This window comes from Podarcis liolepis, assembly GCF_965112155.1.
Source record: "Podarcis liolepis genome assembly, chromosome: 9".
NCBI lineage: Eukaryota > Metazoa > Chordata > Lepidosauria > Squamata > Lacertidae > Podarcis > Podarcis liolepis.
In genome coordinates, this window is record NC_139564.1 from 62,865,819 (window position 1) to 62,891,926 (window position 26,108).

The 26,108-nt window shown below is 44.2% G+C and overlaps 1 protein-coding gene across 3 annotated transcripts in view; it reads left to right on the forward strand.

The window, feature by feature from the left end:
• ARAP2 (ArfGAP with RhoGAP domain, ankyrin repeat and PH domain 2) overlaps nucleotides 1-26,108 on the forward strand; it is a 138,062-nt gene that overhangs the window by 98,915 nt on the left and 13,039 nt on the right. For all 3 annotated transcript variants that reach the window (XM_083459725.1, XM_083459727.1, XM_083459726.1), the window contains 5 exons: nucleotides 5,021-5,089; nucleotides 8,590-8,664; nucleotides 15,773-15,890; nucleotides 19,997-20,125; nucleotides 23,150-23,289. In XM_083459725.1, coding sequence (XP_083315851.1) covers nucleotides 5,021-5,089; nucleotides 8,590-8,664; nucleotides 15,773-15,890; nucleotides 19,997-20,125; nucleotides 23,150-23,289 — 531 coding nt within the window. The remainder of the gene's footprint in view (nucleotides 1-5,020; nucleotides 5,090-8,589; nucleotides 8,665-15,772; nucleotides 15,891-19,996; nucleotides 20,126-23,149; nucleotides 23,290-26,108) is intronic.

Consider the following 26,108-nt stretch of genomic DNA (forward strand, 5'->3'; position numbering starts at 1 on the left):
TGGTGACCATATAACACCGGTCCTGAAAGACCTACAGTGGCTCCCAGTACGTTTCCGAGCACAAAGTGTTGGTGCTGACCTTTAAAACGCTAAACGGCCTCAGCCCTGTATACCTGAAGAAGCGTCTCCACTCCCAGCATTCAGCCCAGATACTGAAGTCCTCCTCCAAGGGCCTTCTTGAGGTTCCATCACTGCAAGAAGGGAAGCTACAGAGAACAAGACAGAGAGCTTTCTTGGTAGTAGCGCCCACCCTGTGGAATGTCATCCCATCCGATGTCAAGAAGATAAGTAAATAAACAACCCTTAGAAGACATCTGAAGGCAGACCTGTATAGGGAAGCTTTTGAATGTGTAATGCTTCATTATGTTTTTATACACCGTATTGGCCCGAATATAAGCCACACCCAAATATAAGCCGCACCTTTAAAATTGGTGGAGGGAAAAGAAAAAAATACCTGATTACAAATTCCTTGATGCTCCTGGCTGCCTATGGGGGGGGGGGGGAATCAACGTTGTGTTGCCAGTGGCCTTTACCTTTCCTCGCTCTCTTACTTTCTGGCCTTGGGGGAGAGGATGGGGGATTATGTATGGGGTGGGCGACAGTTCACCGTGCTCCTGGCTGCATGCCATAAGGTTGCGAATATAAGCCACACTTTTCACTGTCGGAATTTGGGGAAAAGTGAGGCTTATATTCAGGCCAATACAGTATGTTGGAAGCCGCCCAGAGTGGCTGGGGCAGGCCAGTCAGATGGGCAAGGTACAATTATTACTATTACTATTAAGGTAAAGGGTAAAGGGATTGCTGACCATTAGGTCCAGTCATGACTGACTCTGGGGTTGTGGCGTTCATCTCGCTTTATTGGCCGAGGGAGCCGGTGTACAGCTTCTGGGTCATGTGGCCAGCATGACTAAGCCGCTTCTGGTGAACCAGAGCAGCGCACAGAAACGCTGTTTACCTTCCCGTCGGAGTGGTACCTATTTATCTACTTGCACTTTGACATGCTTTCGAACTGCTAGGTTGGCAGGAGCAGGGACCGAGCAATGGGAGCTCACCCTGTTGTGGGGATTCGAACCACCGACCTTCTGATCGGCAAGTCCTAGGCTCTCTGCTTTAACCCACAGTGCCACCCGCGTCCCATACTATTACTATTACTATTTATTTATTACATAGGCCAGGGCAGAAGTTGGGCTGGTGGCTTTTTAATTCCACTCTCCGCACCCCCAGCAGTTACTAATTCATTTTTAATACTGTTCCTTCCACTGACACCACCAAAGGAAATTAAAATACCTATGGTGGTTGGAGACCCAGTCCGTGGATGTGCTATGGGAACAAGGGAACATTAGTGTTGGTAGATTGACACCTGCAGAGCTTTCCAGAGTCTTTGGAGTGGAGGTGCTGGAGTTGCATGTATGTTCCACCCTAATTCCCTTCAGCTGTGCTTCAGGAGGGGGTCAAAATTGCACTGTAAATCCTTTAGCGTGAACATCAATTTTACTCTGTTTATTTTCCGAATCATTATCATCATCATCTGCATTTGGGTCTGATAGGGCCCTCAAATTGTTTCACTGTGAAATAGGAATAAAAATCTATTATTTAGAAAATTTGTTAATTCCCTTTCTGCCTCTGGGCAAGGTACTCAAAGTGATATATAACTTATAGATGCCATAAAACAACAATAAAAGCAGCAGCGATAAAACTGTACCAAAAAAAGGGCAACAGCTAAAATACCTACACGTCAATTTGAAATGCCTGGAGGGGGGATAAACAGATTTTCCTCTGCACTTTAATTACACCAGCGAGATGACCTATGGGCCACATTAATGTTCTAATATAAACATTGGAACGCAAGATCACAGTAAAACAGGCAGCAATAAAAATCAAATGCATAAGAACAGGGCGCGCAATTCACCAGGATATTTGCTTGTGCAATTCCTATGAAAATGAACGAGAGCTGTACAAGAGCACCATTAGCTATGATCGTGCACAGCTGCCATTTGTTTTCATGCGACTTATTTTTGAAAATTTCCTGGTAGAGATTCTGCTCAAAATGTGTAAAAACACTCACAGCTGGGGGAAAACCTGGGATCGGCTCTTCACTCCCTGAAAGGAATTGTCATTATTATATTTTTTTAATGTGGTGTGGTTAAACTTATCAAATACACACAGGTGTGTGTTTTAGAATTATGTATATTTAAACTGCGTGAAACGTTTCAGTAGCAAGTTCAGTTCTGGCTTCCTCAAGTTGTCCTGGTCTGCGCCTGTTCTTCAGGCTGTAGGGATAATCGGTAGCTCTCTAGCTGATGAAAGGCTGCTATCTCCCACCAGGCAATGTGGTCAAATGTGATGGAAGGTGTGAGCTGTGCAGTGGTACCTCAGAAGTCGAATGGAATCTGTTCCAGAAGTCTGTTTGAATTCCACAACGTTCAGAAACCTAAGCATGACTTCTGATTGGCTGCAGGAAGCTCCTGCAGCCAATCAGAAACCGTGGAAGCCCCATCGAACGTTCGGATTTGTGGTGTCCGGGCGCCAAAACATCCCGAGTACCTAGTTATTTGGGATCCAAGGTACGACTGTATTCAGGCAACAGGTGGAGGACCAAAGTTCCCCCAACTCTGTGGCAGACCCACATTTTTGTATCAAAACTCATTGTAGATAGAAAACTAGCATAGGGAATAGTCTCGGTTACAACCATTATCATAGTTGTTTACTTGCAGGGTTTTCTTTTCACAGAAAAAGGATGCTAAGAAGCCGCCAAGTATAGGGAGAGTGGATGGGTGTGGGGACAAAATTAGGAGACTAATCCCTTGCATTGATCTTAGTGCTTAGTGCTTTTTTTTCTTAAAAAAGTGTTTAGACGTACTCTCATTTTCCTAAAGGGACCCCTGATCATTAGGCCCTGTCATGGCCGACTCTGGGGTTGTGGCGCTCATCTCGCTTTATTGGCCGAGGGAGCCGGCCTACAGCTTCTGGGTCATGTGGCCAGCATGACTAAGCTGCATCTGGGGAACCAGAGCAGCGCACGGAAACGCTGTTTACCTTCCTGCCGGAGCACTACCTATTTATCTACTTGCACTTTGACATGCTTCCGAACTGCTAGGTTGGCAGGAGCAGGGACCGAGCAACGGGAGCTCACCCCATCGCGGGGATTCGAACCGCCAACCTTCCGATCAGCAAGTCCTAGGCTCTGTGGTTTAACCCACAGCGCCACCCGTGTCCCTCTCATTTTCCTACTCATATTGAAATATTGCCCCTCAATGAGGTCAAACTTAATTCACAAAATGTTTAGGGGTATGCATATCCCTGTGTCCCCCCAGAAAAAAAAAAACCACTGGTTGTGCCTGAGGGTGCTTCCAGAAAACCTGTTGATTGAACATTTATCCCGATTTCTTTGCAGGGAGTTTAGATGATGTCAGCCATTAATAAGCATTCATTCTGATTTGTTTGTGGGAAGGTTAGATGAAGTTGCATCAAGTGTTATTCCACACTTTCCAGTACATGGCCTCATCACTTTCCTTATTGCCAAATGTCCAATCTGTGGGAGAGGCGGCCTTGTTGTGCAACTGTAATTGTGCAATGTAGTTGACCAGTATGCGGTTGAACCCCACCTGATAATAGCAACATGGAAGAAGCATCCCTGAAGAATTATTTTCAGATTATGTCTCCTCCACTATGTGTAGGCCAGGGCACTGTCTTCCTCACTTTTAAAGTTGGTGTGCCTTGCAGTGACACAGCCACTTCGATTGTTTTGTTTTATTGTATTAGGAATGGTGCAAGGTTAGATTACTGCAATAATAATAATAATAATAATAATAATAATAATAATAATAATAGAATATATTATTTATACACCAGCCACTCTGGGCAGCTCTCAACAGATTAAAAACAGAATAAAACATCAAACATTTAAAAACTTCGTTAAACAAGGCTGCCTTCAGATGTCTTCTAAAAGTCAGATAGTTGTTTATTTCCTTGACATCTGATGGGAGGGCGTTCCACAGGGCGGGCGCCACTACCCAAAAGGCCCTCTGCCTGGTTCCCTGTAACCTCACTTTTCACAGTGAGGGAACCGCTAGAAGGCCTTCGGTGCTGGACCTCAGTGTCCGGGCTGAACGGTGGGGGTGGAGACGCTCCTTCAGGTATACTGGGCCGAGGCTGTTTAAAGCCCTAAAGGTCAACACCAACACTTTGTGCTCGGAAACGTACCGGGAGCCAATGTAGGTCTTTCAGGACCAGTGTTATATGGTCTTAGCAGCCGCTCCCAGTCACCAGTCTAGCTGCCGCATTCTAAATCAATTATAGTTTCCAGGTCACCTTCAAAGGTAGCCCCACATAGAGCACATTACAGTAGTCCAAGAGGGAGATAACTAAAGCATGCACCACTGGCAAGACAGTCGGTTGCCTCTGAAGGCAGTTCAGGAAACTTAGCTGATGCAGAATTTGGCAGCCACTATCTCAAGAAAGTTTGAGCATCTGATACCAATCCTGGCCCAAGTGCCCTGGCTACGCATTAGTTTCTGAGCCAGATTCAAATTGCTGGTTTTGATTTATTAAACCTTAAACACCTCGGTACCACAGTACCCCAAGGACTGCCTCTCCCCATCTGAACTGACCCAGACCCTGCAATCACCATCTGATGCCCTTCTTTGTGTGCTTCCTCCAGGAGAGGAAGGTGGCAACATGAGAACAGCCCTTTTCTGCAGTGGCTCCCCATTTCTGAAATGCTCTCCTCAGCGAGGTTTGGCTGGCGTCTTCATTATACAATTTTAGGCGCCAGGTGAAAACATTCTTCTTCAACCAGGCCTTGGCATCCGATACCCTTAAATTTGTTTTGGGAGGGGGGATTATTGGTTTGTTTCTGCTCTTCTTTTTATTATGTGTGTTTGTTTAATTGTATTTTTATGTTGTGAACTGTCCTGAGATCTACGGTTGACAGTTGGCATACAAATTGTAGTAGTATTAGTAGTAGTAGTAGTAGTAATAAATAATAGAGGCACCAATATTGCCATTTTTTTATGAACAGGTGCATGAAGATCAGGTGAAACAAATGGATATTGAAAATAGCTTTATTACCAAATGGAAGGATACTCAGGTGAGTAATGATGTTTCCTTCCTTGTTCAGGGGAAGAGCGGTCACTCAGCAGTAAGGCAAATATTTTGCAAGCGGAAAGGCAGGTAGGGGTGGGACTGACTTTTGCCTCAAACCCTGATGGTCAGTTTCAACAATACTGAGCTAAATGGAGCAGTGATCTGCCTCTGTACATGGCATTATCTATTTTAAAAAGAAAGTCAGAATCCGCTAAATGGAGCCGATATCCAGCTGTTTTATGCAAACTATTCAGGTGATGCATCTGTCTTTTGGTTGCATGAGGCAACCTTCTCTGTTAACCTTCCAAAGTCAAAAATAAAAGTATATAGATGTTACAGTACAATTTATACAGCACCTATCTGTATAGAAGTGAAAAGCAGCTGGCAATACGAAAATTAACAGCAGTTTTTTGTCTGGTAGGAGCAGTAAATCTATCTTCAGAGTGATTAAAAATAGAAAGCCAAATTAAAAATAAAACTCGTTTAGCCCAAACTTCTATTTCAACTCAAAGAAAAATCTCCTACTTCTCATGTCACTTACAATGACCTTGTTTTCCATTCCAGTTGGCACTTCGTTAACGGTTCTTCATTTTTTTTCCTGCCCACCAAACACTTTGCCAGCTGTTTTTGTTTGCTGCCGTAATTTGCAACACATTTTTTCCCTTCCTCGAATGCTCAGTTGTTTACATACGCCCAGTGGAAATCAAATGTCAACTTCATTCTTTCCTCCAACCTTTTTCCCGTAATATCATCTAAAAAGCAAATTTCAGCAGGAAATAGGCTTTTTCTGAATCGTTGCCAGTATAATTAAGAAGCTTTCTTCAAAGTCGCTTTGTAATGTTTCCCCCCCTTGCAAATGATTCCATTAGTTTCAATTCTCAGAAGGCACTGTGACCTTAAAGTCCTAATTTCTCCATTATGTGACTCTTTCAAACATAGTGATGTGGGTTTAGCAGCAGAAAATGCAGTATTTCTACAGAAAATTCCTCTAAATAAAGTCTCATTGTTTCCAATAGATGCAGTTAGAATCCTAGAAGCACAGATATATGTCTCCATCCCATGGGAAATTTACCCTCCCCAATTCATGCACTGTAACAATCCCCCACTCTCATGTTGGGCAACACCCACAATTTGTTACATGTGTGGAGTTTTTTGGGGTCAGACTTAACATTCCTGCATACTCTACCAAATGAGCACCCCTGGCAATCTGAACTGGTCGAAGCTAATAGTGGTGTTAATAGGAAATCCTGTCTTCCACCATTCTTTTGCATGTGTAGTTTGATTTCCTCCCTGAAATTCTACATCCTGTCAGGAAGAGACTTCCCCCTCCTTCAGGTTTTTGGTGATGAGGGGCTTGTGTGACCCCACAGTTCCCTAAGGAGTTGAATAACCACACAGGACAACTGTATATTGGGTGGTCTGGGCTTGAATATGGCCACAACGTCATTAGTTACAGTAGAGAACAGTTTGGCATTGACATTGGGTAGAGCCATTGCTGTTCCACTCCAACCCATCTTCTGGAAGTGCATCTAAGGGTAAACCACATATGAGGAAAGGGTGCCCAAGATCTATATCAAATCTGTGCCCCAAATGTGGCAACGGATGTAGTCACATGAGCTCAGTTTACCATGTATAAGAAAGGAACATTGCGTGTGGAGCAGTGTTAGAAACTGAGATATGAAAGCTCAGAGCTGAATAGCACCTTAAACCTAGGTTAAACCACTTCCGCGATAACATAGCAGGTGGGCTTGAGGGCTTCACGCTCCTCCCCCACTCTTGCGGGGGCTGGCTCCAGCCCCCGCAATAGCAGAGGGAATCCCCGGCCGCATCATACCCCGGGCCAGCCATTCGGTTGGCTCCGGGGGCAGGGCCTTGGCTATTTAAACCTGCTGCAGCCGAGGCTCCTTCTCTTTCCCTTGCTCCAGCTGCCCAAGGTGGCCCTCTACAGAGATGATGGCATGCATCTTTCCGATGCGGGAAATGATGTTTGGCTGAGCGATATTATTTCAGGAATTAGGGATTGGTTACAGGTTTGAGGGTATTGGCCTGGCTCGAGTGGCGGTTAGGCATTGGTGGGGGTACTGTCCTATTGTTATGCAAATGAAGGGGGAAGGAGCGCCCTCACCTTCCCCTAAACAAAAAGGTAGTCTGGTAAGGGATTCCGGGGGGCCTTGTCCTAAGCCTAAGGAGGTGTGGGCCCACGGCACGCCCCCACGTGGTGACACCGGGGGGAGGTCCTAGTTGACGTGCCTTAGCAGGACTCCTCCCACTGGTGATTAACCCTCCCGGCCTTCAAGCCGGTTAGTAGTTAGGACCAATGCCTAATCCAATACCGCTCAATTCCTGTAATCAATAAAGTTGTGGCCTAATTCAACCCATTAATCTGAATTCTTGTGTCCTGTGTCTTTATTTCCTCAGGGGGAGGCGGGAACTCACCACGCAATGGGTGCAACAATGGAATGTCTAGGCACACGTTTTTATAGCAAGAATTACTGCTCACCAATCAAGTGGTGGGCGGGGTTTGTGACCTGGTGTGGGCTTCCCCAAGCTTGGGTGATCCCCCCACCTTTGGGCTGTCCATCACTCCACCCCCCCCGGCTGACCAATCGGTGGCTAGCTGGGGGGCGGAGCGAGGGCCAGATAAGGGCAGGCTCCTGCCGACAGTCTCCTCATGTGCTGTCTTGGGTGGCAATTTTAGGCCTTGGGCGGTATCCTATAGTCTGTCTTCGGAATGGGGGGTAGCGTTATTATGCATCCCCATGCAGCGGCATTTGCAGGGCCCGTTAAAGGGTGATTGTGGGAGTCACTGGCCCTGAGTGGTGGCGTAAGGTCAAACTCCCAGCATAGGTGAAGTGGGAGGGGGGCGTGCTGTGTAAATTTCATGTTTTGCAGTGTCCCTCACATCCTCACATCCTGCACATCCTCAGACCCAAATGGGGGTGTGAGGGATGCCGTCTAGTGCCTAAGCCAAGGTCTCCTACAACTGAAATCAATAAAGTTGTGGCCTAATTTACCCCATACATCATTGTGTCGTGTCTCCTTATTCTGGGCTGGGGGATGTGTTAGCCCATGTGCTCTCAATACAAAGCTGAAAATGAATGAACTGCAGCTAAAATATTATGTTCATTTTTCACATGGTCTAGTCCTTCCCCTGCCCACCCCCTAATATTCTTAAGAGGGTCTCTTCTCCAGTCTTCAGAGAGTAGCTGGAATTGGGAAGGCAGAAAAAGGTCCTCCTTTCCTTCCACTCTGCAGTTTTAATCTGAAATCTTAGGCGCAGTACCGCACCCAGAGCTCAGAAACTGCTTGCATGAACGAAATTCCCCATCGCAAAGCACACCTAGAACAATGGGAGTTTCAAACACTGGTGTGGAGTTTGGTTGTATGGGAATACACTGTGCCCCCCTCAGATTTGCATGCAAGAGGAAAGCATGACATTGTAGCTGCGTAAATCTGGATTATCTCCTTAACATTTCCATTTTTGTAAACTACCTATTATTCTAGGTTTCCCAGGCAGGAGACATGCTAATTGAAGTTTATGTGGAAAGAAAGGAGCCGGACTGCAGCATTATAATACGGGTTTGGATCATTTATTTTTCTATACTCTTTCAACCCAGGGTGGCACCCTTTTTTTTTTACCAAGGACTGCTTTACCTATGGGTAATCTGTTGGGTGTGTGTGTGTGTGTGTCACAGGTGAGACCCAATGATGAGCAGAGAGAAAACTGTTCAGGATTAACTACCGTATTTTTTGTTCCATAAGACACACTTTTTCCCTCCTAGAAAGTAAGGGGAAATGTCTGTGTGTCTTATGGAGTGAATGCAGGCGGGAGGCTCTGCTCAGCGCTCCCTTTAAAGGCTCTTGGGGGCTTTTCCCCGAGGAGGGAGCAAGCCCCGCACACACGCTCCATGTGGCTTATGAAATGGAGTGCTGAACAGAGCCTGGGATGCATACGGGCTCTGCTCAGCACCCCCTTTAAAGAATATTTTTTTCTTGCATTCCCCCTCTAAAAACTAGGTGCATCTTATGGTCAGGTGCGTCTTATGGAGCGAAAAATACGGTAATCTGGATTAAAGACTGGCGTGCTTCGGTTTTCGCCATGGCTACCATCAGATTAAAATGACCAAGCCTAACCATATCTACTCAGAAGCAAGACCCGTGGGTTTGTTGGTGTTGCTCTCAACACAGAGGTGTTTCATAATAATAATAATAATAATAATAATAATAATAATAATAATAATAAAACAGTTACTCTTTTGGAAAGCGTGTTCTCCTTCATGGAGAGCACATGTTGTGGTGGGGGCCGCCAGTACACTCCAAAGTTGGGGGCAGGCTAATTGTTCGTTGGCCACTGATGCGATTGGGGCTTCCCTTGTTGTTGGGAAGAAGTTAATGTTGCCATTTGTTGATTGACAGCCAGAAATGCTAAAACTCCTTGCACGAGGCTAGGGCTTCCTCTTTTCGCCCGTGCATCAGATTGCCCGTCCCCCCCTCCCTAGAATTAGGGTTGTTCGCTTTGACCTTGCTATGCCTGTCATGGGGTCGTCCGCTCTTGGGGCAGGAGCCCGGTAGGAAGTTTGTGTTGAATTAAAGCAGAGTCCCGTGCCCAGCGGAAGGATGAGGAGTACGTGCTGCATACTCAAAGTTGCTTTATTATTTACAGTTCAAAGCTGGTATATTACAGAAAGACATCTTGCCTCTGCAGGAGCAGAGAAAATGCATCCTCTCTCCTCAACAGCTCGGAGAGAATCACACAGTGAAAAACAGGAAACCAGTGTACGTCACATCCAGCCTCCCTTTCCCGTGAGAAACTCCAACAGTACAGACTGTGGAATGTAAACACCTGTCTCGTGACAAGCCCTTTCGCTGCACAGTGAAGGAAAGCAGAAACCAACATCCTCCCCCTTTCTGTGAACATCACTGGGCAGCGTGTTCGTACAATATCAGTACAAACCCAACTTCTGCACATAGGTACAGTGTTGATCCCTTGATATAATCTTGGACAATACATCAGCAGGAATTTCATTACCTGGCATATAGGACACCGTTACGAGTCCCTTCTGAATACATTCCCTAGCATGCTGCAACTTTAATTGCAAGTGTTTCGTGCTTTGCTTACAACCTTCAGATTTCAGCAAAGCCAAACATGCTTTGTTGTCCTGGTAAACTTGGATTGGACATTTGACAGGAATTTTCATATCTTTGCACAATTGTACTAACCATTCACAATCCTTAAGTGAATAAGACAGTGCATTCAGTTCAGCTTCACAAGTACTTAAGCTAACTGTTGTTTGCTTCTTGCATGACCAATCAAATAGACCCTGATTGTACATGTAGCAAACCCCAGACGTACTTTTCCTGTCTGTAGTGTCACTTCCAAAACTTGCATCTGCAAATATCTCAAGACCACCAGACTTCTGATTGTTAAGTCTCAGTCTGTAATGCATAGTGCCTTTCATATACCGCGCTATGCGTTTCAGAGCTTTCCAATCCTTGACACTAGGATTGTTGACTTGTCTGCTTAGCAAATTACAGCTAACAGCAATGTCTGGTCTTGAACATCTGGCAATGAAGTTTAGCTTGCCTAGCACACTTCTGTACAGTGTAGTGTCAGAAAATGCTTCTTCAGTGTCATCTACCTGATAACCTGTTGTCATTGGTGTGTCTACAGGGTTAGCATCCATCAGGTTTAGTTTGCTTAACACATCAGCAATTTTCCGTGACTGGTGTACTAGAATGTTACCATCTTGATCTTTCTCTATTTCCAGAGATAGGTAGTTGTTTACCTCACCAAGATCTTTCATGTCAAAATGCTCTTTCAGTTGAGCTAGGGCGTTATTGTACATTGCGACATCTTTCCAAAAGAATAATAAATCATCAACATAAAACAAACAGTACAGTTTCTTTTGCCCCTCCTCTTTGACAAATATACATGGATCAGCTTTCCCTTGCTGAAAACCTAGAGAAAACAATACTTCAGTGAGTTTTGTGTGCCAACACCGTGCACTTTGTTTGAGACCATAAAGGGATTTCTTCAGAGCACAAACAAATCCCTGTTTTACCTGTACGCCATCAGGTGGAAGCATATAAAGTGATTCATCCAGAGATCCGTACAGAAAAGCTGTATTAATATCATGGTGACTTATGTGTAGATTTTCCTCTGCAGCTAGCTTGAGCATAAGCCTAATGCTCTCATATCTCACTGTGGGTGAGTAGGTCTCGTGATAGTCTTCACCTGGTACCTGTGCAAAACCTCTGGCTACCAATCTGGCTTTGTGTCTGACTATCTTGCCATTTTGATCTGTCTTCGCTTTGAAGACCCATTTGCTTCCAAGCAGTTTCATTCCTGGAACTACTGGAACTAGTTCCCATGTTTTGTTCCTTTCTAAGGAATCAAGCTCAGCCTTCATGGCATTTAACCATGGCTCAGCTTCCTTTGAATCCAAACCCTGGATTTCTTGGAAACTTGAAGGTTCAAATACCTTCTTGGAGCTTTTAACAGCTGTTACTGCTATCGTAGCAAATTCATCAGCAAATCTCTTTGGAGGTTTGCCTTTTGTGGCTCTCTGTGACCTACGAATTAGCCTTAAGTCTTCAACACTCTCCTCTTCCTTCTTGGGAGAAAAGCGACCTATTGTGAACAATGGTTCCTCCAATTCCTGATCAGAGCTTTCAGAGGGTCGCATAGAGGCTTTCGCACTCTTGAAATCCTCTGAATCACCCGATTCAGTTTCAGATTCAGACTCAGAACCTTCATCAGTGGGTTGTTGTGGTTGCTTTTGACTATCCTCAGTCTCATCACCGTCATCAGGATAACATTGGAAAATTCCCACATTCTCTCCCCACTTTGCATTGTACTCAACACTTCTCGTGAGCTTAATTGTCTTAGAGTCAGTCATCATTATTCTGTAAGACCCTTTCTGATAACCTAGAAAGATACCATGCAATCCACGCTTGTCTAACTTGGAGTTTTGTGGTGAGTGAACCCACATGTCAGAACCAAAAATCTTCATGTGTTTGATGTATGGCTTCTTGCCAAACATCTTCTCATAGGGGGTACAACCAATCGCTGAAGATAACCTGCGATTGTAACTGTAAACAAAACATGAGAGAGCTTCGGCCCAATAACTCTCTGGAAGATTGGCATCATGCAGCAAGGTTTTTAACCCTTGAAGCAATGTCTGATTTGCCCGTTCCGCAAGTCCATTCTGCCATGGCGAGCGAGGACTAGACAAATCGTGTTGAATTCCTTTCTCAGTCAGAAAAGCTTCAAACTGCTGAGAAGTGAATTCTCCCCCGCGATCACTGAAAAGAGTCTTTATCTTCTTACCATGCACATTTTCCAACCAAGCACAGAATTCCTTGAACCTAGGAAAAGCCTCTGATTTCTGCTTGAGATTATACACAAAAATATATCTAGAAAATGCATCAATGAGAACCATGAAGTACCTATTGCCACCCAAAGAGGGCGCTAGTGGTCCAACCAAATCAGCATGAACAACCTGGTATGGTTCTGTAGCTTGCCTACTAGACACCTTACCTTTCGCAGCCATTTTCACCTTGTTTGCTGCGCATGCTTTGCACTTCATGTGGTACCTGCAGGGTTTAATTGTCATACCTTCAACCAAGGCAGGCATTTTAGATACTGCCTCAAAATGCAAATGACCAAATTTTCGGTGAAAATCATGAATACATTCTGCATGCAAACTTTTGTTAGAACCTGCAATGCAACAAGTGTCATCCTGCACAACATCATCATAATACAAAACAAACAAACGATCAACATATTCAGCATGCAATACATAATCATTTTTCTTTGTGATGATGCACTTCTTGTTCTTGAAGGACACGTCAATGTTCCGCTCATTCAGCTGTCCAACACTGAGGAGATTATGTTTGGCGTCTGGCACGTAAAGCACATTCTGTATCGATAAGTCCAAACTGTGAAGAACAACAGTTCCGTAGCCTTTACTGGGAATAGTGTGGTCATCCGCCTGGTGAATCGCACCTTCCTGCGGTGTAAAAGACACAAACAGTCTCTTATCGTTGCACATATGGTGGGTTGCTGCTGAATCAACAACGAAGAAAGATCTAGACGTCTTCTGGACCTCTGCAACCTTTGGAGTGAAGCGTGAAACCATAGCCTTGTGCTGCGTTGTCCTAGACACCGGACCTTTGCCTTTGCCTCGGCCTTTTCCACGCGATGAGCTTTCGCTGCGCTGCTCTGTCTTGGCCCTGGGATATCTGCATTCCCTCTTCATATGGCCTAGACGTCCACACGAGTAGCATTTCACTGCCTTCAAAGCTTTGGCGCCATCTGGTGGTTCCACTGCACTAAGGGATGACGTCTGTGAAGACTCCCCCTTGCCCATGCAGCTAGCACCCCGGCGATCTGCTTCATTCAATATCACGGCAGTTACATAGTCCACTGTCAGCTGAGCGGTTGGCTGCACAGCAATCTGGGTTGCAACAGACTCCCAACCTGAACCCAAAGATTGTAGTATCATGAAAGAATACACAGCCTCTGGAAAGTTGAGTCCTCTCTGTTGCAGCTCATGTCTCAGATTTTGCATCTTCATCAGATGTAAACGCACATCTCCACCTTCAGCAAGAGCCATATTATGCAGCTTGTTAAAGTAAAACATAGTAGATCCAGCTTCTGTCCTTAAGTGAGCCTCTCTGAAAGCGTCCCAAATTTCTCTGGCTGAGGTCTTATCACGCAATAGACAGAGCTCTTCTGGGGATACTATCAATGTAAGAGTTCCCCTTGCTTTGGAATCTTTAGCTTCCCATGCATCTGTAACTGGAACTGGGGGGGTGTCTGTAATCACCTCAAACAAACCCTCTTTCCGCAGAATTGCCTCTGCATATAAAACCCAGTCGTGGTAGTTTTTCTTGTTGAGCTTAGGAATCCCACAAGCATCCTGAAGGGCCATCATGACTCTGGCATTAGCCTTCAGTGTCATATATGCTGCTTTAAATCTTGCTGCGTCACTGCTGCAGCTGCTTTATTCCAAAAGCGCACTTAAAAGTTACTTTCGATTTCCCCAGCATAGTGACTTGTGCCTGGGAGCCTTTTGCCTGTTCCCGGCAAAACGGCTTTAAAAGTTCAAAGTCCAGCCATAAAGCAATTAACTAGAAGCTGGCAGGCTGCCCGGAGCAGTAGCACATACCTCATCAATCACTTTTACGCGCAGAGCAAATTCCGAGCCGATCTGTCCCTCTGCATTCCGATCCTTTGCCGGCACTCCGATTCGACTTCTGGAGCCCATAACCACATGTTGAATTAAAGCAGAGTCCCGTGCCCAGCGGAAGGATGAGGAGTACGTGCTGCATACTCAAAGTTGCTTTATTATTTACAGTTCAAAGCTGGTATATTACAGAAAGACATCTTGCCTCTGCAGGAGCAGAGAAAATGCATCCTCTCTCCTCAACAGCTCGGAGAGAATCACACAGTGAAAAACAGGAAACCAGTGTACGTCACATCCAGCCTCCCTTTCCCGTGAGAAACTCCAACAGTACAGACTGTGGAATGTAAACACCTGTCTCGTGACAAGCCCTTTCGCTGCACAGTGAAGGAAAGCAGAAACCAACAGTTTGTCCATCTGGCTGATTGGCTGGGGCCATTTGGTTTTTGCCTACTGCATAGCAAATCGTCACAACTTGTAAGGTTGCAGTTAGGCATTGGTTTATGGTTTGGTTGGTTGAGGGGAAGTGGTTGAGTGCCTGCCCTTGGTAGGTTGAGTGCCTGCCCCTCTAATGCTGCTGCTGCAAGGGATTCTGTTAAAGGAATTGGGAGCTAACTATTGCTTGTCCACTCTGTCAAGGGGGCTCGGGCCATAGCAATGAGCTCCTGGTTGCATTTGGGGTGAGGGCAGGTTCCCAGCTCCACATAACCCCCAAGTGTATTCCCCCATTCTGACTTTCGCATTGTGCGGAATGTCAGTCTGTCCCCCATGGTGGGGGCAGATAGTCGCAACCAGTGCCTAAGCAACCACTCACAAATTTGTATTTCAATAAAGTTGTGGCCAAAATTATGCCAAAAAATCTTAAACAAAAAATTCTGTGTGATGTGTGAGTTATTGGTGTGGCCCTGGGGACCTCGACACGCAAAGCAAAATAAATGTATTACTTTCTGACTTTAGTGTGCTTTATGCGTGGATATGCACACATAGCAAAAGCATACCAGTTTGTTCTCATATGGTGAACCAAATGCCATTTCCCCAAGCCATACAACCAGGATTTTTTTAAAAAACAAAAATTCAACCATTTATTTATATCAAATGAAATATTGTCGCTTTCCATTATTCTTTAAGCATCTAGAATAAAGGAGGGAAATTGCTTTTAAAAGCCTGGAGAAATACAGTAAGCAGTAAATGAGCAGAAATCCTATGATAGAATTTTTCTTCTAGACTTTGAGAAATGTTTAATTAAGTATGAATGCTATGGTAAGAATGCTATCAGGACCCCCTCTCTGTTTTTCTAAAACAATACCAGTCCTTTCCAATATTTTGTTACCCAGTTAATGATGAATTGGCTAAAAAAATTGGTAAATGTATCAACATGCCCTTGCTGTAGACGTTGGGCAGGTCTTTGTCCTGTGACTGAGAGCATAAACCTCCAGCACAATTTACAGTCTTAGAGCCTATTTTAATGATTTCAGGACTATTTGTGGTCTTCCATGCAGGTATCGCCAATAATGGAAGCAGAAGAATTGACAAATGACATATTGGGAATAAAAAACATCACACCCCATAAAGATGATATGTGGGCTACATTTGAAGTGATTGAAAGTGGAGAGCTAGGTTTGTGACTTCCCTATTTTGGTATTGTCTTTATTCGTTCTGTGATGTTTTCATTGTATAAAAGGCTTTGGTAGTTTGTTTTAAACATTTTTTTGAATAAATGCAAATATTAAATCTAATTGGATTGCCCAGAGCTGTACTAAGGGTGCACAGTGCTGAGGGCTACCTTGGCCATATCATCTTGACTTCTTTATGACTTCTGTGATGCAGTGCTTTTTTTTCAGGGGGTACTTAAGGGTATCACTTCAGAATGCAGATAGAGGAATGCTGAGGTCCAAAAAACCCCACTGTATACATGTAATCCTAGACCTCAGCTTTCCTCTATCTGCATTCTGAAGTGATACCACCTTGAGGCATCTCAGTAGGACCTTGGGCCAAGCAAAACGACCTTCAGGTGCAATTCAGCTCTGTGGGGAGTTAAATATTAAAAACAGAAAAAAGAAAAAAATCTCAGTTCAAATTAGAATTTGTTTAACTGGCTGAAACCAAATTCTGGGAAGAGAAGTATATTAAAACCTTACATTTTCAAGAAAGCAATTTCTGTCTGATATTTATTGTTGGATTGGAACAAATAGCTCTCTTGCTGTTTACCGGAAGACACATAATGACCTTGGGAGCAAAATAATGGTATATGTAAGTTTGACAGCTTAGATGTCTGAAATATTGGAACTGAAATATTAAAGATAAACTGAATTATTTACATATATACCAGCAGAAATAATTGGCAAAATTATCTGGTCTTATACAGAGGGATTGCTGTAAAAATGGGATCTCTAGTATATAATTTATTTTTATTTTTTTTCTGCAGTAATTTCTATATGATGGATAGTTTGCAAATGAGGTGTGTTGCCAGTAAAATAACTAATGCATTTCAATAGGATGATTTATGTACCATATAATCCATTATGACAGATGGTCTTCAACGCAACTATAAATAAAGCAGTAGGTGTTTGCTCTGGGAGCACACACATTCTTAGTGGATGTGTCTTGTTTTGCTGCTTTTTTCTACTGAGGCTTCTGCTTTAAGGTGGAACTGAAGATAAGATGTTATATTTGTGTGAGAGTTAATTGCCATTAAGTTTAACTGGTTTTGGAAGACAGCTGCTGTAAGGGTTAAACAAAGCCCTTTATTTATCCTTTTTTAAACTCCTCCTAAGGCAATACCCCCTTTCCAAAAACTGCTAGAATTTTTCAGAAGCTTTTACTGTGTAAACATGCAACAATTCATTCCATAATGAATTTTCTGCCCTGCCAACAAGGGAGTGTGTGTTTCATGTTGTAAAGACCTGTAAACACTGAAGAACTCTCTGGAGAATTGCCATGTTTGGTGGCATCCCAGCTCAAGACTGGGATGTAGTCTCATTCACATTTCATGCTAAGCCAGACCATGGTTTAGCACAGTGTGTGGGCTCATGGAAAGAAAATCTCAACTGCTTTGCTCCTTTCTGGTTGGAGCTCTGTGCTGAGTTAAGGCATGACTTGGCTTAGCATGTTGTCCCAACCTAGACTCATGGTTTGGCTCTCTCCAAATACAGTCGTACCTTGGCTGTCGAATGGAATCCATTCTGGAAGTCTGTACGACTTCTGAAAACATTTGAAAACCAAGACACAGCTTCCGATTGGCTGCCGGAGCTTCCTGCACTTAGTCGGAAGCTGGGGGAACCACATCAGACGTTTGGCTTCCAAAGAACATTTGCAAACTGGAACTCTCACTTCCAGGTTTGCGGGTTTCGGGAATGGACGAGTACCAAGGCGTTCGACAACCAAGGTACGACTGTAACCAAGATTTGTCCTATGGTTTGCAGTTCATGATTTGTCTGATTTGCCATGATTTGCCCAGGATTAGACAACACATTAAAGCAAACCATGGCTTAGCTCAGAGTAGCAGCAGAATGACCTGGGAGCGGCTGCAGTCTCTTTCCATATTTATGCCAAGCCATGGCTTGGCTTAGCATGGCATTTGAACTGAACCATTGTCACAAGGCCTATTGGGGTGTTTTAGCTCACACAATTCCCTGACTGTGTCCACTGACTCCTCCTCATGCTGGCTTCCAAAGAAGAATTGCTGGGGTGGGGTGGGCAATGATGTTATGCAGCACATGATGTTGCACATGAGACGTCATGATGTCAGAGGAGCTTGAGGTGGAGCCGAATGTGGTGGCACCATGACTTTAATGGCCATGGCTCCTGCTGCTGCTGTTGCCACCTACCAGGGGCTGCTCCTATCCCTCTGTGGCAGGAGAAGGAGGAGAAGGAGCCAGCCACTGACGCTGTGCCATGCTCAGCTCCATGCTTGGCCTTCTCTGCTACTTTTGAACATTGGGAGGGGCCCAATGTTATTGGAGGCACCAAAAGGAGATGGCACCCCTGCTCCTCCTCCTCATCCGCTGTCATCTTCTTCTTTGGCGATCACTTGTAGCCAAGTAAGGTTGTCTTCCATGAGCACAGTTTTAACAGTGAGTCTGTAGGTGACTGTGGAAGCCATTTCTGGATCCACATGTCCTTCCACAGTGGGGACATAGGTTTCCAGGTGAGAGTTGAAAATGGTGAGGGTTTGCCAAGCGTGCCTTCCTCTTAGCGCGTTTCTTCCTTTTGTCCGGAGTTCGAACACCTTCAAAGCCCATGACACCTTTGGTAAAGGCAAAGACACCTGTGCATGAATTTGTTTTATGTGTGGAGATCAGTGCATGCTGACCAACGCACAGTCTTCACAGTAAGGCTCTATTCCAATGGCATGAGTATCACGACGACAGGTAGATTATTATCTGCTGCAGCCTTCATCCGCCTTCACAGCAGTTGTAACATACCACTTATTATCCTCTGCCTCTTCTGCCATTGAGGACTTCTTGGATCATTGTTTGTCTAGCTCTTCCCCTTTGACCCTACCACCTTGGGTGACCCTGCTGGGAGTACGAGACTCCTGGCGGCTTTGCTCACAAGGGTCATAGGAATGCGCAAGGCCTCTCACCACGACAAGGTGATGATCCAGCGAGTGAGTCATCCGCTGTCCTTCTCTGCACACAGAGAGAAGGCCTGAAGAGAGGAGTCTGTGTAGGCTCAACACTTGATTCTTATAAGGCCTCTTAATTACTCAGGTAGGCTTTGCATATAGAACAGGATCCCATCTTCAGGTTTGGTCCTCGATTGCATGAGCAGCTGCACACATAAGTGTCCTCACATCTAAGAACTAAAAGTGATTTCTAGGAGGGGGAGCAAGTAGCAAAGGAGACATTATTGCTATATTATGGCCCCCTTATTTTGTGGCCTCTGTTGCACAATAGTCCTCCATTGGTATTCAGGCTTAAAGCGCTAAGTTCTAGCTAATGATAAAGTGCTGTCAAATTAGGATTTGCCAGAATTTCTGCAACCCTTATGTCAACACCTGATTTTTAGGATACAGTTCCCATGCCCCTTCCTTTATTAAGTCAACATTGTAGCTGTGTGATTCTCTCTATCACAGCTGGTCTACGTAATCTATGAAGACAGGAGTGAATGTACTTCATGCTGAATCTCCATGGGACCGATCCGGCCCAGGCAAGATAGACCTTGCTGACCCCTGATTTAAACAGAGAAGAGGGCTGTATATTTTATGTACAAATAGCTCAGGTGCAATGTATAGACAGATGTAAGAGTTGTGTTGACATAGTTGTGCTGGCCAGAATACAGTGGTGCCTCGCAAGACGAAAAGACTCCGTTCTGTGATTCTCTTCGTCTAGCTGTTTTTTTGTCTTGCGAAGCAAGCCCATTGATGGATTAGCGGATTAGCAGCTTTTAGTGGCTTTTAGCAGCTTATCGGATCAGCTGATAAGAGGATTAGCGGCTTAGAAAAAGGGGGGGAGGAAAAAAACCCTGCAGGAACTCGCAAGACATTTTCGTCTTGCGAAGCAAGCCCATAGGAGATTCGTTTTGTGAAGCACCTCCAAAACAGAAAACTCTTTCGTCTAGCGAGTTTTCCGTCTTGCGAGGCATTCGTCTTGCGGGGCACCACTGTACGTAATTTGACTTCTGTGGTATAGCAAGATCCACGATGGAAGCTATGGTAAATGGAAAGTAAGAATTTAATCTTATTTAGTTACGGCTTTTTTTCTGTCCCTCTCCCCTCCCAGAACGACCTTTGCATTATACTGAGAATGTTCTAGAGCAAATTCTCCATTGGAGTTCTTTGCCTAACCCCAGCAGTGCATATCTTGTCGTAAAGAAGTTTCTGACAGCAGACACAATGAAGCTATACAACGGTATGTATGAGAGAAACTCATTTTGAAAAAAGAATGTCATGTTCCATGTCACTTCCCAACAAAGACTTTCATATGTTAATCTTGGCTGAGCTTTCAAGTTTCAAAGAGGTTTCTGTGAGATAAGTGTCGTATGGGGCCATTGGAGTGCAGCCATCACCTTGCCCTATAATTTCCCAAGACTGATAGATTAACTGCAGTGTGCTTACAGAAGGTTTCTTTTGAAAAATAGAGAGCAGCCCCTTATCTTGCTATCATAGGCAGCAGGAAAATAAGTCTCAGTCTTGGAAGGAGCCAAATGTTATTGGAATAAAATAAACCAAGGGAACTGCGTGCCCAGACGATGTGATCCTTCCATCCCACTCAGTGCAGTGCAGTTGAATGGCTGCTATTGACAACAATCCTTTGGTTCAAATTAGGCGACAGCTTTATTGATTGTGGATATAAGAAGTTTTGGCTTAGGCATTGGAAATAACCAGTGCTGTTTTTCTAGAAAGAGAGGTGCTGGAACTACCAATGAACACCTCCCTCATTCACTTAAAATGGCAATGTTACCCACCTGAGAGGTGCCAAAACTGACTTCTGGTGAGTTCCCCCTGAGAAAGAAGCCCTGGGTGTAACTTATATAAACCAGCCTGCCCAGAGGTTGAACCAACGTTGAGGATGTCCTTTGACATACAGTACCTTGGATCCTGAATGCCCTGGAACTTGGATGTTTTGGCTCCCAAACGCCACAAACCTGGAAGTGATTGTTCTGGTTTGTGAACATTCTTTTGGAACCCGAACATCTGACGGGGCTTCCGTGGCTTCCGACTGGCTGCAAGAGCTTCCTGCAGCCAATCAGAATCCGTGATTTGGTTTTCGAACGTTTTGGAAGTTGAACGGACTTCCGGAACGGATTCCGTTCGACTTCTAAGGTACGACTGTACAGTGGTACCTCAAGTTAAGTACTTAATTCGTTCCGGAGGTCCTTTCTTAACCTGAAACTGTTCTTAACCTGAAGCACCACTTTTGCTAATGGGGCCTCCTGCTGCTGCTGCTACGCCGCCGGAGCACGATTTCTGTTCTCATCCTGAAGCACTATTTCTGGGTTAGCAGAGTCTGTAACCTGAAGAATATGTAACCTGATGTACCACGGTACATCAAATAGGTGCTACCATACTTGGTTGACCTTTTGGAAGAAAGTTGTGGCCCTAGCCCCTGTCTGGTCATTCAGACAGTAGCAGCTCCTCCAAGATCTCTTTAACAGAAGACCCCGTTTCCTTGGAGGTGCAGGCAGAGGCTTACAGCTTCCCCTCCAAACCCAATGCCTTACCCTCCAAAGCTGTGACAGTTGTCATGAGGCAGGCAAAAAACTCCATTTTGGTCAATTTACTTGAGGGGAAAATTTTCTCCCCAACTCCAAATACAGCAACTGGTTATAATCCATAGCAATGTCCAGAAAGAGAGGCTACTCCCAATCTCAAAGAAGTGGAGGACTGAATTCGGTGGGGGTGTACCCTTGAAGGTCAGTTCACCCTTGTCATTCAACACATTCCCCCCTCCCCCAATTCATTCTGGTTCCCACCTAACATAGACATATTTATATTCCTTCAGTCAGGGGCTGATGAAAACGAGAGGTTTGGAAACTTCAAAAATGAAATGTTGGAAGGTTTAAAAAGAGAATTAGACACATTCATGGAGGGCAAAACTATTAATGGCTGCTAACTGTGCCGGTTAAGTTCTACCTTCACCATTCTTCTGAATGATGATGATGATGATGATGCATTTATACCCCGCCCATCTGGCTGGGTTTCCCCAGCCACTCTGGGTGGCTCCCAACAGAATATTAAAAACATCAAACATTAAAAACATCCCTAAACAGGGTTGCCTTCAGATGTCTTCTAAAAGTCAGACAGTTTTTTATTTCCTTGACATCTGATGGAAGGGCGTTCCATAGAATGGGTGCCATTACCCAGAAGGCCCACTACCGAGAATTCCCAATTGCTGGGAATAGCGGGTGGGAACAGTGCAACTGTCCTCACCAAATGGTCCACCCCCTGGATCTTGCCAAACTTTCCAACACCCCTCCCATTTCCCGTAGACCTCATTGTAAAGGCCTCCTCCCTTTAGACCTTCTATTGCAAAGTGGTCTGATGTGTTCAGATATTGGTCATTAGCTGTAGTGGGTGGTGCTGTGGGTTAAACCACAGAGCCTAGGACTTGCTGATCAAAAGGTCAGCGGTTCGAATCCCCGCAATGGGGTGAGCTCCCGTTGCTCAGTCCCTGCTCCTGCCAACTTAGCAGTTCGAAAGCACGTCAAAGTGCAAGTAGATAAATAGGTACCGCTCCAGGGGGAAGGTAAACAGCATTTCTGTGCGCTGCTCTGGTTCACCAGAAGCAGCTTAGTCATTCTGGCCACATGACCCGGAAGCTGTACGCCAGCTCCCTCGGCCAATAAAGCGAGATGAGCGCCGCAATCCCAGAGTCGGTCATGACTGGACCTAATGGTCAGAGGTCCCTTTACCTTAACCCTGCTGATGACCTTTTGTTGCCTTACCCTGGTTAAGATTCCAAGCATCCAGCAAAACCATGGTTTAACTTGTCAAACTAATCCATGCCTTTTGTTTGAGAAATGAATGCGTCAGTTTCCTTTAAAAGTTATGTAAGGTATAAGAAGACACCTGCTTCTCATTTCATGTTCTGAAGAGGAAATTATCTTCACCTTTGTTCGCTTGATCCAGGCAGAACAGTTAACTCTGGTTGAATGAAAATGGGCTTCACATCCTGATTTGTTGGCCAATACTTTAAATCCGGTATTCAGGGTGTAATACGTAACCATAGTTAAAGTAATCAAACTGTGCATAAGCCTTCTGTCTGCCAAGGGCAACCGTGTTTAAAATAAATTGAGGCAGTCAAAGGATCTTTATTTTTTTCTGTATTCTGTTTGTGGAGATTAATGTTAAGGATTTATGAAATTCGGTACTCTTCAGAGTGTTTATTTAAAAAATAAAATAAAATACTGTGCTCTTTTTATCATCTTGACAGAAAAGAAGGCAGAAGGCGCCGTAAAAGCTAGCTATCTGAAATACAAAGAGGAACCCTCCAAATTACTGTCTGGAAATAAGTTTCAGGAGCGTTATTTTGTTTTGCGGGAAGGAAATCTTTTCCTTTACAAGGATATGAAGGTATAAACGCCTGCACTGAGCCCTTTTAAATCACCAGCAATTATGCTTAAAATCCTTCTTTTCACGTTGGGTTTGACAACTGACATTAGACGCTTTTTGTTCTGCTTGCCGATGTGAAAAGTTGGAAAACATTCTGGGTTTTGCCAGTACAATACAGTATAACAAAAAAAAAAAAAGTCAGAGTTTCAAAAGGAATTTATTCTGCTTTGCACAAGAGTGAAGATTAATGTAACATTTAATTCAAATACACTTGAGTGAATGTCGAATGTGTTGCCAACACTTTTAATAGGCACCTCACTGATTTGTGGAGCTTGGGTAGTCTGTTTGTTTAAAAAAAGAATCATATGGCAAGGGAAAATTATTTTGTTCCCTTCTCTCTGTATTCTCACCATCAGTGAGTCTGTCCAAGCAAAAGCATGAGACAGGGGAGAGGACCTAATCTGAGTAAATTGTGATGGTGAAGAGGAAAAATGATAGCAGGAGGAACGTCAAGATTGGGAAAGAGTGCTTTGGATAATGTAGGAGGGGGGGAAGTTCAAGGCTGTAAAATAACAGGCTCTAAGGACAAATTTTCTTTAGTGATCTGCTCTTCTTTGAAGGTGGGATGTTTTTGTGATAGGGAATCTTGAAATCCAAAAGGGAAGCACAAGTACCTTACCTTTCATATCCACACATTGTTCATGCCATTTAATGGACTTAATACTGGTACCTTTCAGGGCCAAGCAGAAGCCATGGCGGAACCAGACATGCGCCGATTGTGATGGGTGCTTGGTTTGGACAAGCTTCCAACTGTCTAACATACCGTATTTTTCGCTCTATAAGATGCACCAGACCACAAGACACACCTAGTTTTTGCAGGAGGAAAACAAGAAAAAAAATATTCTGAATCTCAGAATCCAGAACAGCAAGAGGGATCGCTGCGCAGTGAAAGCAGCAATCCCTCTTGCTGTTCTGGCTTCTGGGATAGCTGCTCAGCCTACATTCGCTCCATAAGATGCACATACATTTCCCCTTACTTTTTAGGAGGAAAAAAGTGAGTCTTATAGAGCAAAAAGGGACGCGGGTGGTGCTGTGGGTAAAACCTCAGCGCCTAGGGCTTGCCGATTGCATGGTCGGCGGTTCAAATCCCCACGACGGGGTGAGCGCTTGTCTTCGGTCCCAGCTCCTGCCCACCTAGCAGTTCGAAAGCACCCCTTTAAAAAAGTGCAAGTAGATAAATAGGTACCGCTTTCTAGCGGGAAGGTAAATGGCATTTCCGTTTGGTGAGCTGCTTCTTCGTCACGCTGGCCACGTGACCCGGAAGTGTCTCTGGACAGCGCTGGCCCCCGGCCTCTTAAGTGTGATGGGCGCACAACCCTAGAGTCGGACACGACTGGCCCGTACGGGCAGGGGTACCTTTACCTTTACCTCTAGAGCAAAAAAATACGGTAAACCAGGCCTGTGTCTTCCTTCTCAGAAAAGGAGATGTGAACATGGTCACCATGTTTTTTGGCTGTTAATGTGGCTTCAGTTAACACCCCATGTTCCTCAATGGACAACTGTTCCATTGTGTGAATTGAACACCGGCTCCCAAAAATTATGAGTCAGAACCTGGAATGGGGTGCTCACCAATCCAGGGTTCCCATAGTTAATGTTGAAACAAGAGCTGAAATTAGAAGTTAGGCTTGGTCTCCAAATCAGAGTGCATTAAGGATGCTCTGTTGACTTGGCAAGGCAGACTCCAGAGTATTTAAACATGGTCTGTGGCCTCCTTTTACTAGCCAATCACATTTTTTTTTAATCTTTATACATTCCATTGTTCAAGAGGATGATTAACATATTTACGGCTGAAATCCTAAACATACCTACTTGAGAGTAAGTGCCATTGAACTCGAAAGGGCCCACTTCTTAGTAGATATGTATAGAGTTATACTATTAGTATTATCTTGGCTTTCTCAAGTGTTTTAATTAATTGGTTAGCAATGTTTCATCAGAACATCTTGATTTATGGTCCTTTCATAAAATGTTAAGGGAGAAAGTGAAATTCCTTTCTCAGCTTCTGTGTTTCCTAAGGAAAAATGGAACTTTTTTTTCTTTTTAGCTGACCAGTAAAGTATGTGTTAATATTATGATGGTATTAAGCATTGATATTTTTTCTTCTAAAAACCTTAAACTGTCCTTTAATTGGCACGGCTGCTGTGTTTTAAAAAATATGTCTAATTATTTAGGGCTACAATCTAAAATTGGCACATTTGTGAGTACAAATTGGCACCTTTAAAACTTGTGCACATGTAACTGGGCATGACTGAAGTCTTAATTAGCACTTGGCAAGTGTTTATCACTGGGTTGATTTAATAAGTTGCCTTAAACTTTGCATTTCATACCATTAAATTGCTCCCGTTCATAACTTTTCCCTTAACATTTCACTTCTCGTGGTGATGTGTACATAAGGGGGAAAAAAGCAGAAAGGCATATTATTTGTTATAAAAGAATGGAAACATTTTAAAAAAAATAGAAGCATAAAATATTCCCTTGATATAATGTCTGAATCATTTATTTTCAGGACAAAACGTTGCAAATAACTTGTCTCTAACTACCCCACCTCTCCTTTAACTTACCCCATTGTCCTTATGTTGAGTCTGCTTCATAATTCTGTGCTCTTGATCAAAATTACTGCTGTATAGTAGTGATGTCAGGATAAGTGAGTAGTCTGTTCTGAACTTGATAGAACAGGTGAGCGATCTCAATCCTGGGCAACCTTTTTTTGTGTGGTGTCACTACCAAATTCTTTGCAAGAAAGAATTATTTGGCACTACCTACGGGACCGCCTCTCCTGGCAT